The sequence below is a fragment of the Bubalus kerabau genome, chromosome 17 (assembly GCF_029407905.1).
Source record: "Bubalus kerabau isolate K-KA32 ecotype Philippines breed swamp buffalo chromosome 17, PCC_UOA_SB_1v2, whole genome shotgun sequence".
Classification (NCBI taxonomy): domain Eukaryota; kingdom Metazoa; phylum Chordata; class Mammalia; order Artiodactyla; family Bovidae; genus Bubalus; species Bubalus kerabau.
In genome coordinates, this window is record NC_073640.1 from 60,117,665 (window position 1) to 60,132,338 (window position 14,674).

A 14,674-nucleotide genomic window follows, 5' to 3' on the forward strand; every position below is an offset into this window, starting at 1 on the left:
TAAGGCTTCCACGAAGGTCCTTCATTTCTGCTTGTGGCTTACAATAGTCTGGGTTGCATTTTGTGTCCTATGACTACATAGGTCGTGGCCAATGTGAAATTTAGAAAAGTTCAGAGAAAAAAAAAAAAGAAAAGTTCAGAGAAATCAGTTAAGTTGCCAAAGGTCACTCTGCCAGTAAATGAAACATTTGTTTGAATGCAGAGCCGAGATGTTCCAACCCAGCTTCCCAGTCCGAGAAAGGACAGGAGCCCCAGATGGAGTGAGACCCAAAGTATGTGTTTATTCTGGAGTTGATAGCAGCAGCAGTGGGGGGAATCGGCCAGACTCAGGGTGTGGTGAACAGAAAGGGTGGACACGGGCGTGTGCGTGTCTAGGGGAACATGGGAGATTGGTCTGTTGACATTCACAGCCAGCACGAGGGTTAGGACACTAAGTATTGTACAAACAGCAAAGAGACAGACGACAGACAGACAGAGGTTTTGGGGGGACAGGGATCCCCCAGACATGCATGGCCCCTCACCTGGATGGGGAACCCCGGGGAGGGAAGACAGACACAGTGAAGACTGAATGCCCCCCACCCTGAAACAGGGAGCTGGGCCCACCTGCCTCCCACCACCCCCAAGCCTCCAGGAGTAGAAGGATGGACAGGCCCAGGGCTGCCTCGCACCACGCGGCTCGGACGTTATGGCTTCGAGGAGATGAATTCACAGTCCGGGCAGGAAGGGATGGGGTCCTCATGGGGCCTGGTCTGATTCCAAGCCTTGGCCAGACCTGCAGGACCGGGCAGCAAGGAAACATTAGAGATGGCCGACAGCCAGCCCAGGACCTGGCTGGTCATGACCGTCAAACACCCCATGGACCCAGGAATCCCAGTGCTATGTCCCTCCATCCTGACTTGGGAATCCAGCCCCTCCCACCCCTGGTCTGGGTTCCTTACCTCTCACTCTGAGTTGTCTTTCTCTGACAATCCTTTGCTGCCTTTTGTGAAGCTGGTCAAAGTCTTTTCCTGAAGGGGAAAATCCAGAAGGCTCAGGACGAGGGGAGAGAGGCAAAACAGTGGCTAGTAATGAACCTAATAAGACATCACACCTGTTTTCATCATTTATAGTTCTCTTTTTTGCCCGGCTCTGAAGTGATGGGGCAAGTGGTACTACAGTCCCATTCTACAGTTGAGAAAACAGAGGCACGAAGAAGACATCACTGGAAATGTGAGAAGAGATGATGAGGCCACTGGGGTGATAGGGAAGACCCTGCACAGCCCCTGAGAAGCTGAAACCCAGTCCTGAGAGTGCTGGGGAGCCATGGGAGGGCTGAGCTAGAGAATGGTCAGGATCAGCCACAGAACATCATTGGCTGAAAGTCAAGGTCACAGCCAGACTCTGCCAGGGTTCAGCTCCTCTCCACTGAGGAGTACGGCGAGCTTGGCTCACAGGAGCTGCCAGAGAAGTTTGTGAATAAACGAGTGAGTGAATTAGAAGAAGAGTAAGTGATAAAAGGAGGGAGAGCTGCCATCTGTTCAGCTAAGTATAATCAGTCTTTTCAAAACTCACTTCTGAGTTCTGCGCTCAGCCCTTTACATCCCTCCCCACTCCAACCCCAGAGAAGACTTCAAAGCAAGGCCACACTAGTCAGTTCCAAGTGAGGAACTGAAGCCAGGTGTAAAATGCAAGGTACACCCAAACTCAGCAATCCAGAAAATGCTATTGTAATACCATCTTAAAACAAAACAAAACAAAATCAAAATGAATGCAAAAAGAGTCCATGATGAGCAAAATATAAATTTTAAGTAAAAGCTAGTCCAGTGCCATTTTAAAGAAAACTTGTTTTATTTAAAATTTATTTATTTAAAATTGAAATTTATTTAAATTGTCAGTAAAGGCCAGTTTCTGGGCTCAGGAACCAAAGACAAAAGGAGAAATATGTACTCGATTTTTTTGTATTTTTTGTCTCCCCGCCCCCACCACCCCCGCCCTGGAATATTAAACTAGTTGGGAAAATATTGGAAAAAAAAAAAAAGAGTAAGTGTACTGAAATTCATACTATCTTAAATGTTTTAATTTTACCTGCAAGAATTTACTATACTCTTACTTTCTTGGCTTTAGTGACAGTAGAGTCATCAATAGTTTTGAAAGTTACTTCTTTGCTTTTCTTGGATTCAAATGAGAGAACTCATGCTTGAAAATTTCTCTTGACCAATGAAGGACCTTAAGTGATCTTAAATTTTTAATTTAAAAAATTGTCAAGCTGGTTCTCCCGTGACCCCCAAGGCCTCCTGGGGTCTTCCCATCCCCTTCTTTCTCTGCTCCAGGCTCACCACTGACACCCCTCTTCTAGATGATTTGGAGGAACTGGCAGCCTTACCCTCTTCCTACAAGCTTCTTTACCTAAGCCATTTCTTCTCAACCTCTATGCCTCTGCCGAGAAGCCCTCCAGGACTCCCTAATTGAAAGGGCACTCCCCCAACTCCCCTCCAGATTCCCTTCCCCCCCCAGACTCTCAAACGTTTTGGACCGCAACCCCCAGGGAAAAAATAAATTAATACCACAATCCTTGGTTTCCTGCCCTGTGAAAATTTCTGTTCTGTTCTATTTCAATTTTATTTTCTTATTCATTTCAAAAGAAAAATTGTTGATCCTTACCCAGTAAACCACAGTCCACCAATTTTCACAGGCTGCTTTAAATAACAAATGAAGAAAGCCCTGCTCTATTTTATTATCGAGGTTTTTTTTTTCCCTTTTATTTGGGACTTCATATCATGGGTAATAATAATAAGAGTAGCTGACTATTTACTGAGTCCTTACTAAGAGGCGGACACTTAGTCCTGCATTAACTCACTGCATCTTCACATCTGTCCTAACAATAGACGCTTCTAACGGCCCCATTTCCCAGCTGGGGAAACTGGGGGCACAGAGAGATCAAGGAACTTGCTCTAAGTCATAGCGCTAAAGAGGGCAGAGCGGGGATTCGAACCTGTGACTGAGCAGCCCACAAAGACATGAGGGGTTGCGCGAATGAAGGGGAGCGTGGCGCCCCACTCACCTCCACCAGCTGATGCCAGTGCTCCACGGGCTTGCGCGGGTTGGCCAGCATCTCGGCCCAGTGCTCTCGGCCGTGGGGGTCGGCGGCGTCGGGACCCACGCGGCACACGCCGATCACCTCATTGTGCCCGATGCTGGGGGTCACGGGTGGGGGCCGGTGAGCACCCCAGAGGCCGTCAGGCCGGGCTCCACACCCCGCTCTCACCCCGCCCCCCGCCTCACCAGTCGTAGTCCACCACGGCAATACTGAGCCCCACGTTCTCCACGCTCTCGGGGGCCACGTCGAACACCAGCGCCTCGTTATACGTGGGGTTCAGCGTGTTCTTCTTGATGGAGGTTTTCCGCTTCTTCAGACGCCGCCCCTCGCTGATCAGAGAGGCCTTCACATAGGGGTCTGGGGGCGGGCGTGAAGGGAGGGCACTGAACCGGGTCTTCGGCCCTAAGACCCCATCACGGACCCCAGACCTTTCTCCCAAACCCAAGCGTTTGGTTCCCCAACCTTTTCTCTCCTAGCCCCTCAGATCCAGGAGCCCAGACCCCAGACTCTCTTCTCCCAGACTTAGGGGGTCTGGACCCCCCTCCCCTCCTCTCTCAGGACTCTGTGGAGTCTGGGCTTTCAGCCCCCTCCTCGCTCAGACCCAGGAGTCTCACCCCCCTCCCCAGCCCCTCAGAAGCCGGCGACTTTCCGGAACCCACCTGAGAAGCCGGTGAGGTCCATCGCTTTGAGGTTAGAGGCTTTGATGATGGTCACGGTGAGGCGGCCGGCCGTGGGGAGGTAGCAGAGTGAGAAGTTGAGCTCCCCAAGATCTGCCTTTTCCTGCAGTGGGGAAAGGGGGCCAGCGGTGCTCTGTCTCAGCCTTCCCCCCAGCCTCTCCCTGACTTCCCCATCTCCAGCCTCCAGCTCTCCTGCCCGATTTCCAGGGCTCAGGTTTCCGATCCACTTAACAATCTGACTCCGGGCCAAAACCTGGTAAACTCCCCGGCCACAGCGGCCCACCACCGTCAAAGCCTATTTGTTCTGCAGGGAAAACTGGAAGAGGCGTGGGTGGGGGGAGAAGGACAGAAAGAGGGAGGCAGAGAGAACACTGAGAAATCGGCTGAGACAGAGATGCAAACGCCCAGAGAGAGTCAGAATGACAGACCCACAGAATTCTAGAGTCAGAAAGACCCAGAGCAGAGTGGGGCAGGCGGGGGGTGGGTGTGGCAATCCCTGGTGCAGACAGTAAAGAATCTGCCTGCAATGCAGGAGACTCGGCTTCGATCCCTGTGTCGGGAAGATCCCCTGGAGAAGGGAATGGCAACCCACTCCCGTATTCCTGCCTGGAGAATCCCATGGACAGAGGAGCCTCGTGGGCTACAGTCCATGGGGTTGCAAAGAGTCCGACACGACTGAAGTGACTAACACATGGAGACACAGCGAATGACAGAGACCCAGAATGAGAGGGGAGGGAAAAAGGCGGGGGAGGGGGGTGCAGGAGGAGAGAGAGGAACAGAGGCAGAGACCTACATGGAGAAGGGACAGAGATCCAGAGAGGTGGGATAGAGGTCCAGAGAGGTGAGAAAAGACACACAGAGAGGTCAATCTTGGGGCAGGAGACAGACAAGAGCCAGCATGAGGTTACAAGGGAGGCAGATCCCCTGCCTCGACACACGCAGAAGGACCTGGAGCAGTGGCCAGGGCTAGGGGCCCTACGCCCTGGCTGCCCTGGTCTTCAGCCTCATCTCAGCGCCTCACCCCCAACCCACGCGGCTGGAGCCCAGGTCCCTAGACTCCCCACTGGCTCCCCTGAGGCTCTGCCCCGGCTGTGTCCTCAGCAAGAGTACCCACCCTCCCTGTCGCTTCTCAGTCATCAAGCCTCAGCTTAGCTGTCACCTCTTCCCACATGCTCCCAGACTCCCTGCCGCCCTGTGCAAAGACTCCCCCCAGGCGTCCCCATGATGCTGGCCCCTGTGTGACCACCTAGGCCTGAAGCGATCAGGAGGAGAAGAGAAAATGTGAGGTGACATAGGAGACAAGGATGGATGCAGGAGGGGGCCCTTGAGCAGGGTGGCCTCGGGGAACAACAGGGAGCAGGGCCAGGACCCTACAACTAGTCAGGTAGTTCTCAGAGCCTGAGCTTGGGGGACGGAGCAAGCGGGCTGCCGTCCCCCCAGGTGAAGGGGACCTTAGGAAGAGCCACACGTGCCTGGTTCAACTGTGTCCTTGTATGTATGGGAAAATGGAGGCTCAGAGATGGGAAGGAGCTTGAGTCGGGCCATCGGGTGGGCAAAACCAGTCCTCTCAAGATATGAGCAAAACCAGCCCTCTCAAGATATGAGGACAGGGCTCACACCCTCCCCACTCACACACAGCTTCCCCAGATCAACAGAGAGCTGGAATGTTGGGAAACCCACGGACTGGAACTGAGAGGGCCGAGGAGTTGGGAGGGTGCGAAGTTCAGGGCGCAGAAGGGGTTGGGACACCCAAACAAAGACCTAGGAACTGGGTTCGGGGAAGGATTGGGTGTACAGGAGAACGAGTCTGTAAGACAGGAGGAAGGGGCCAGTGGGGATGTCGGGGGCACTGGGGAGATGTCAGGACATCGGGGATTCCAGTGTGAGGCTCTAGCGAATCACACTATCAGGGTTCTGGTGGAGACCATGAAGACACAGAGGATTCGATTAAATTAGAAAGCTTGAGGGTCAGGGCTTTGAAACAAAATGTTCAGAGATCAGAGGGGCTGGGGGAGGCGTCTCAGGAAGACTGGGAATTGAAAAATGAGGAGGTTGTAAAGGGGAAGGAAGTTTGACAAACAAAAGCTGGGCACTCTAGGCTTGGGAAATTGGAGGGTCAGGAATCCAGGGTCAGAGGGCAGAAGTCATGGAGTCACAGCCTGGAGTTTGGATAAAACGGGTGGTGTCTGTTATAGTTTTCTTCATGGTTACCATCAGATGTCAAGGTGGGGTCAGAAGTTGGGAAATCTGGAGCCTGGTTCTGATGTTAATATTTAACTAAGTGCAGAAGGGGAGCGGGAGCCCATTATACCATTCTCCATTCCTGCTTGTACGTTTGCAGAACTTGCAGTAAAATAAAGTTAAAAAGAAAACTCCAGGATCCAGGAGTTATGAGAGTGTGAAGTAGTGGGGGGGGGGGGGGCGGGCGGCAAAGAGATGGCAATCTGAGGGGTCCTGGGTCCCCTGGGGAAGAGGGTGCGGGAGCCACTGACCGAGCCGCCCTCCACGATGTCCCTCCACAGCGGGCGGTCGGGGGGCTGCTCGGCCAGCTCCAGGAGGTTGTCCAGCACCACCTGGCCGATGAGATCGTGCCGGGAGAAGCGGTCAAAGTCATAGACGCTGAAGTGCAGTTTGCGCTGAGCCAACTCAGCCAGCGGCACCGAGAACTGAAACGTCTCATTGAAGACGGGGTTCAGGGTCTTCCTGTGCACCTGCAGGGGGCGGGCGAGGAAGGGATTCAGACACCATGCCCACCGGCCCCTCCTCCCTCGGACCCCGCCCCTCCCTCCCTGGGACCCGGATGTCCAGCCCTCCACTCCAGACCTTGGTCTGAAACTTCTTCTTGCGGTCAGGCAGCAGGTAGATCTTGACGTAGGGATCTGAGAAGCCATTGGAGTCCTTGGCCGGGAGGTCCAAGGCCTGCAGGATCCGCACCACCAGCTGGTCGGAGCCGTAGAGATACCGCAGGGCGAAGCTGATGCGGCCACAGGGCGCCCCCGCGCCGGCCTCCCCAGAGCCGGGGGCCCCGCCGCCCCGCCGGCCGCCGGGTCCAGTCCCCTGGTACAGCTCCGGCTTGATCTGTCCGATGAGCTTGGCCTTTTCCTCTCCGCCCGGCAGGGGTAAGGGTAGGGCGGGCGGCCGCTCCTCACTGCCCGGGTCCGGCTGCGGGGTCAGGGTCTGCTGGGTGAGGGGCCGGGGTAGGGCGGGGTACCTGTAGGGGGTGAGGAAGACAGATGGAGTCAGTGGCTCTGATCTCTGACTGCACCTGAAAACCTGGGGGGCCCTTTCCGGCCTCCTCCTCAAGCCCCACAGCCAGGCGCCCACAGACCCCCACCTTTGCCCACTGTGACCTTGGGCAGGGCGCTTGAATCCTCTGAGCCTCAGTTTCCCCATCTGTACTGGAGGGGGGGTGGCCATCCCCTTCTCTAAGCTAGCTCCACCCCAGACCTGGGCTCTCACCAGCCTCTCAAAGCTTCCATCTGACCTCCAGGAGTGACCCTGAATAACTTCTCTGTGGAGCCCTGGGGCTTCACACAGCCCAGACCATCCGACCCCCATCTGCCCTTCTCCAAATTTCCCCGGCCCATCCTCACCCTCTCCTGCCTGGCCATTGCTCCCCCTGGCCTGTTCTTTCTCTCTCAACTGTCTTTTCTGTGCTTGTGGAACACTATGGAAGCCCACAGCTCCATCCTTAACCATCTTGGCCATCATCTTCCCTTCTCACCCATATGCTTTCCCTGGACAAGCTCATCTGTGCCCCAGGTTTCCACGACCACCAGCAGCCTCTGTCTGCTAAGTGTGTCTCCTGGGCTCCAGCCAGGTTCAGCCTCCCAGCCCCATGAGACACCACATACCTCTTGTGTTCCCCACTGGGCTCGCTCCCCTCTCCCCAGCTCACTCCCTCTCCCAGCCTGCTGCGATCCACCTCGGCCTGCAGGTCAGATACCTGGGGCCATCCTCACCTCCTCTCTCCCCTCAAACCCCTTCCCTCCCTTCTCCTGAATTTTCCCACCCCCACGGTCCCTGCTCATCCATCCTTTCCTGCATGAACCACTGCACCCATGGTGAAGTCCATGTGGTGGGGCCCCTAGTGATGACTGGACAGGGCAGTGCCAGATGCACCGAGAGGCAGGCAAGGGGCTGGGAGAAGCAGGGGGGTGGGCAGCATGGAGTCATGAAAAGGGATGCGGGGTGAGATGCCTCCAGCTACTAATCAGTGCTCCCAGAGTGACTTTGAGCAGGTCATTAACACCCTTGGAGCCTCAGTTTCTTCATATGTATAGTGGGGTAATGAGGAACTCAGAACCAGTGTATCCATCAACCTCTGGAGGGCTTCCCCAGAGACCTCAGACTACATTTTCCATGAGCCCCTGACCAGCCCCTACCTGGAGGCGAACCACCGATGAACCTCTGGGGCCTGAGACAGTCCTTCTAGAAGGCAGTTTCCCCCAGATGCTCCCCCAGGTCCCTCCCGTTCAACAAGACCCAGATAAGCTCAGGGTCTCCCTCAAACCCTCCCCTCTTCCTAGGTCCTCTGACAGCGCCACCATCCACCCGATCACCAGGCCAGACCCCTGGGTGCTGTCCTTACCTCCTCCAACCTCCTCCTACCCTCAGCCGTTAGGCCCCGGTTCCATCCCCAACTCACTGCCCCCTGACTCTCTCTAGCTCATCTCTGCCTCCGCCACCCCATGATCTCAGCGCAGCCTTGTCCTCTCTTGCCTGGACTCTCGGTGTCCAGTCTGTCCCCTGTGTGGCCCCAGAGAGGTCTTTATATACCCAGAGCTGACCTCCTCTGCTCAAGCCCTCCGTGGCTCCCCAGCATCCCAGGACAACGTTCCAGACCCTCAATCTGGCATCCAAGACCCTGTGTGATCCAGTCCCCGCCGTGTCCCCTAGGCTGCCTTTCTGCAGCCCTGGCCTGGCTGGCTCGGGACAAGCTGGTCTGGGGACCCACTTCCCCTGGACTGGGAGTGGCATGAGGGTCTGTGTGCAGTGCTCATCTCTACTTTTTCCCAACACCCAGCTCAGGTCTCGGTCATATTAGGCACTCAATATGCATGCATAGGATCCGGATCAATGGATCAGTGAACTGCAGGTCCCACCAATGATGAATTGCTCTGTGCCGCAGGGAATCGGGGGTCTAATCTCCATTCTCTCCCACCTTCCTGATCTCTGAGTCCTGTCCCTATCTTCCTCCTTCTGCTGGTTTTAAGAGCTCAGAGCTCTAGCCCCCTCCTCCCTCAAACTCAGGAGTCTGGGTCCCCAGCCTCGTCTTTCTCCAGGAACCAGGACTCCACGCCCCAAGCTCCCTCCTTTCCCAGGACTCAGGAGCGCCGCAGATGGGAAGTCGACACTAAAGAGGAAAGGAAGTTCAGAGTGGGCCCCCAGCCTGGTGGCCTGTCTCACCTGGTGGTGGGTGCCAGGCTTGTGACCTGCTGATGCGACTGGGCACTGGGCAGGCCCCCACCACTGGGGGGCAGCAGGAGCAGCCCCGAGCCTGCCCCGCCCTCGGAGGGCAGCTCGGGAGATGTCTGGCTCGGTTTGACCCCCGCGGCTACTGCAGCAGCTGCGGCCTCTGGGTAGGAGTCCATGTCCAAGTATGAGGGCTCAGGGGGGTCAGACCCCCCTAGGCTGCCCGGCTCCAGCAGCTCGGCGAAGGGCGGATGGTGGGCCGTGTGGGCATGGTGGTGCGGGCCCCCCAGCAGGGGATGGCCACCCAAGCCGGCCCCCAGGTGGTGCCCGCCGCCGCCTACCAGGCCTGCCAGCCCGACCCCGGGGCCTAGGTCTTTGCGCAAGGGACCGCCGCCCACGGTTGAGCCTCCCTTGTCCCGCCAGGGCACCCAGCACAGCTTCCACGACACGAAGAGGGAGACACCCAGAAGGACAATGCCACAGAACGTCACGATGACCGACAGCAGGCTCACGGAGATGTCTGGAGAGAGTGAGGACAAAGGTCAGGGGTCAGGGTGGGGTCGGAATTTAGCCTCCCGCTGCTCTCCCCCAAAAAGCTAAGTTTCAGTGTTGGCCTCTCACCGTCCTAAACACATTACACATACTACTCAGTGTAGACTCCACGGCTACGCAACGTCAGTGTCTCCATCTACCCATTTTAAAGACGGGGAAACTGAGAGTTTGGGTGACTCGTCTAAGGCTACACAGCTAGTCCATGACAGATCTGGGATTGGAACCAGCAGCCTGTCTTCAGATTTCATCCTTTTTTATTCTCTTGATCGCATTGCCTCTCCTATAAGTGGGTACATCCTCCAATTTAGAACCAAGCTTCCCCCAAATGCTCAGAGGTGATCAAAGAGAGGGGAGACTGCATGGCACAGTTAGATAGGTCAGGGTTCAGATTCCAGCTCACAGTGTGGCTTTGGGAATATATCTTCACCTCTCTGAGCTTGACCTGCTCCATTTGTCCAATGGGGAAAACTCCGTTCTGCCTGTCATAGCAGTTTTAAAGAATGGACGGAGTGAATGGCTCACAGAGGAAGCTGGGGAAGATAATAGCAAGCATTTCTTGAGAGGTTACTGTGCTTTATAGACATTAGCTTCCTTATGCCTCACGGGCACCCTAGGAGCTTGGCAACATGATTATGCCCATTAGTACTTTTCACAAAAGGAAACTGAGACCTAGAGACATGAAGTTACCACAGACACGAAGTCCTGTAGATGGAGTGGAGGAGGCAGAATCTGAGTCCGGGGCACCTGGCTCCGGAGCCCACCGACTTCACCACTGGGCTACCACAATTCAGTGTTTCCCAGTGAATGGCGGTTCATTGGGTTCATTGAACCCAATGGCGGTTCATTCATGAATGGCGGACTTTTTGTTAGGATGATAAATCCTAGTACTGCCACCTGCGTCCAACACTGTCACCCTCACCGCTAACACATTCTGAATGCTTGTTGTGTGCTGATATGCCTTTCAGAGAAACCCGGGACAGCCCAGATCTTGAACTGAAGCTTCATTCAGTAATTGGTGCCAGGAGTAGGGTTTTTCCAGGAAATGTGAGTTTGTTTGGGGGTTGACTCTTGGGTGTCCATGAAGTGGATCACAAAGGGAAACTCCTGCTCTGTACAGACGGTGGGTTATGGGGTGCACGGGGGAGGAGCAGGTCACCAAAGCATTGGCAGCAAGGACAGCAGGGTGGAAGCACTGTGTCCTGTCCGTTCAGGGAGCGCTTGGTGACAAGGGGATGTGCTTCAGTCCTGAACTGCCCAGTGGATCTAAGTCAGTGGCCCCTGATGTTCATCCTCATGACACTATACCACCTGAGGGTGAGTGATCCTATTTTATGGATAAGGCAACTGAGGCTCAGAGAGACAGGAAGTGACCCTGCAGGGCCACAGTGCAGGCAGTGGCAGGACTCTGAGTTTCCCACCCCACCCCAGCCCCTTAGGGTGTCTGTTTTGGAATGATCAGCACCTACTTAGAGTTCTGGGGGCCTGTTAGAAACCAGAGCAAGGGCTCCCCAGCCTCCTGAACATGGGAAGAACTAAGCAAAAGGGGTCGTTTTGGAAGAGGAGGGGGAGAAAAGTTGGACAGATGCTGTCCCCCACTGTTAGCCTGACCCAGACTCTCTCCAAGTCAAAGTCCTAGGAATTACTGAATTTGAGGGTGGTTCTGAGACACCCCACCCCCAGCTTGCCAAATTGCAGTAGTGTGCTAGACTTCCTGGGGTCACAGTCGGGTTCTTCTGCATACAGACGGTGAGACCTCGAGCGAGCTGCTGCAGCTCTCTGGGCCTCATCCCTTATCACCAGCCCCTGGACACCGTGCACTTAAGATGCTGAGCCCCGCCCTGGTGCTCAGCGAGTGTGACCGTCATCCTAACGTCCCAACTCCTGCTTTGTGAAGGTTTCTCATCTGGACGAAGGTGCTCGTGATATTCCCTAGCTCTCAGAACCCTACTGCTCACTAGCTGGGGGACCAACCACTCCATCTGAACCTCAGTTTCCCCCATTGAAAATAAGGATTATAACTATATTCAGTGTCATATAATAACATATAATGGAAAGGAATCTGAAAAAGAATATATGCATCAATATCTACCTATATCTGAATCACTTTGCCATATACATGAATCTTTGTAAATCAACTGTACTTCAATTAAAAAATTTTTAAATAAAATTAAAAAAAGAGAAGATAGGGATTATATGTACCACAAAGGGTCATCATGAGTAGTTGATGAGATATATGAAGGACCTTGCATACTGCCTGGCACACAATCGGTGCTCAGTAAGGATATTTCAACATTTATGGAATGCCCACTGTGTGCCCAGCTTGTTCTTAGCAAGTCACATGTGTTATATCATTTGAATCTCTCAGCTGCTCCATGGAGTAGTCACTTTTATTATTCCCATTTTCCAGATGAGGAAACTGAGGTACAGAAGAACCCATGCATTTAATAATTGGGGGAGATGGGATTTGAACCCAGACAAGTCAGACAGACTGATTTAGAGCCTGAGCTTCTAAGCACTATGTGAGATGCACAAAGACATTTGAAGGGGGTGTGTGCAGCAGTGGAGTGGGGGTGGAGAGGGTGGATAGGAGGCCCACAGGGCAAAACTCAAAAGGCCGTGGGTCAAATGGACCACATAGCTCTTTCTCCTTAGATTAGAGGTAAGGGGGATCAGCAACAGGCAGGATGGAAGCAAGACTCTTAAGAGGGACTGGCTCCATAAGGCACAGGAAGCTGAGCAAGGCTGCTCTAAATCTCTAAAAATTCTGCCTATGGTGGAAGCAGGGGGCTGGCCAACATGGCTGGGGGTGCTGACCTGCATCTGGGCCCCGGGGATAGCCTCTGATCCGAAGGTCGTTGAACTCTTGGCACCTGTCACTGGTGTCGGCATCTCGGACCCGAGCACAGAGGTCTGAGACCAGGATGAGTGCCCGACGGCAGAGGTCATCCTCGTAGTCTCCTGACATGGTGGCCAGCGAGTCCTGTGCTTGGGAGGGGCTGGGCAAGGGTACAGTTGGGGAATGGGATGGGGGAGAGAGAGAGGGTGGATAAGGGGTGGAAAGAGAATGAAAGAGGATAGGCAAGGGGCAGTGATTGGGAGTGGAATGACAAAGGGACAGAGATTGGGGGGTGGAGGGATAAGGGGATGGAGATTGGGGGGGCAATGAACAAGGGAGAAGAGACTGGGAGGAAATGGACAAGGAGGAAAAGACTGGGAAGGCCAGTCAAGGGGCAGAGATTCAGGATGCACAAATAAAGGGTTGGACAGACAAGGAGACAAAGATTAGGGTTGCACAGATGCAGGGACAGAATTTAGGAATGGAGAGACAATGGAACGGCCATTTCTCCTTCACGCATACAACAGATATTCACTGGGCACCAACTACACGTGAGGCACTGTGTGGGCTGTTGCAGATCCAGCAGGGAACAAGCCCCACTCAGTCCCTGGCTTCCTGGTGTCACAGTCCAATGAGAGGGCATAAGGAGCATACAAATCAACAAACACACTCACATAAACACATAAACACACAGCCCTCAGACTGTGAGAAGTGCCCTAAAAGAAGGATGTGTCACAAAGGGACCCGGAGGTGAGTCATCGGGGGAGTTCCCTGAAACCTGAAAGATGAGACGGAGCCAGCCATGGACAGTGGGCAGTGGGGCTGGAGTGAGGAAAACCACTCAAAACAGTGTGAGGAACGTGAGCAATGGCCCAGGGTGGGAAAGGGCTTGGGAGGTCCAGGGAACAGGAAGGTGTAGACAAGGAGAGGAGAGGGGGAGTGAGAAGGAGATGGATGGGGGTAGAGAGATAGGAGATGGTTGTCTGATGCTGGCTGTGGAGAGATGATGGTGAAGGATGCAGAGATAAAGACCAAGTTGAGAGAGGGAGAGATAAGGGGAGGGGAGACAGAGATAATGGGAAGGGCAAACTGGGGCCTGGAAGAGAGGGACAGATGAACAGACAGACGGAGGGAAAGTCAAGGATTGAGACTTGGGATGGACAAGCCATAAAGAATAAGCTGGGTGTAATTCACGGGAGTGTGAGAGATGGATGGACCAAGTGGGCAGTGATAAGTGCCAGGCAAGAGAGTGGACTGAAATATCTTTGAGAGACAAATAGTGGACAGGAGAATGGATCGGGTGCAGAAATAAAGGACAGAAAAACAATGGCCAGAAATCACAGATGGACAAAAGGATACAGTGGCTGGAGGACTGGGCAGACAGTCATGGGGGCAGAAGGAAGGTTGGATTGGAGGGGGGGGGGGTGGTTCATAAAAGACAGGGAGAAATAGGTGGCTGTGGGGAGAAGGGGGATTAGCGATACATGGTTTGGAGCTAGACATCAGAGATAGACTGGAAGGAGGGTGCAGGGGAAATTAGGGACGTATAGATCAGGGCTCACAGATGGACAGGTGTTGTGGGGTGCTGCAGAAGGCCAGGACTCTGAGACGGGCATAGTCAGACTCACCTGCGCTTATCCCTGCCTTGTCCTGGATGGCAGCGGAGGCGGCGGCTGGCGGTAGCCCATGGGGGTTGTAGGGTGGATAAGGGGCTGCGGAACTGTCCCCAAGAACCAGGTGGTGGGAGGGGGGGCCGGATCTGGGGGCCGTGGCCGTGAGAAAAAGCTCAGCCCGAGCCTCACATCTTGTCCTACTCGGGCCAGCTGCTCGACCCCAGGCGACCCCCGGGAGGTCCGGCCACCCCCTTCCCACCTTCGGGCCCCCAGCTCCCGTTAAGCTTAAAGACTACAATTCCCGGCAGGCCTTGCGCTCGCGTTGCTGCGGCTCCATAGACCAGGCACTGCATGGACTGATGGGAGTTGGAGTCCTTAGTGCCTCTCCCGGCTGCAGAGAGGATGGGAATTTTTTTGGAGGTGGGGGGGCGGTTATGAGATGCCGGGGTCCCAAGGCGCTGCAGGGGAGAGGAATAATGTCTGGGACCTCGAGAAGCCGCGGAGTC

At 54.6% G+C, this 14,674-nt stretch overlaps 1 protein-coding gene across 1 annotated transcript; it reads right to left on the reverse strand.

Annotated features, from left to right (window-relative positions):
* Nucleotides 1-256: 256 nt before the first annotated feature.
* SYT3 (synaptotagmin 3) lies at nucleotides 257-14,388 on the reverse strand. Its single transcript, XM_055552953.1, has 10 exons — nucleotides 14,184-14,388; nucleotides 12,534-12,715; nucleotides 9,162-9,687; nucleotides 6,576-6,963; nucleotides 6,245-6,463; nucleotides 3,735-3,855; nucleotides 3,261-3,432; nucleotides 3,040-3,172; nucleotides 938-1,006; nucleotides 257-771 (listed from the first exon to the last, which is right to left on the reverse strand). The coding sequence occupies exons 2-9, from the start codon at nucleotides 12,682-12,684 to the stop codon at nucleotides 941-943; spliced, it is 1,776 nt and encodes a 591-aa protein (XP_055408928.1). The 5' UTR covers nucleotides 12,685-12,715; nucleotides 14,184-14,388; the 3' UTR covers nucleotides 257-771; nucleotides 938-940.
* Nucleotides 14,389-14,674: the final 286 nt, after the last annotated feature.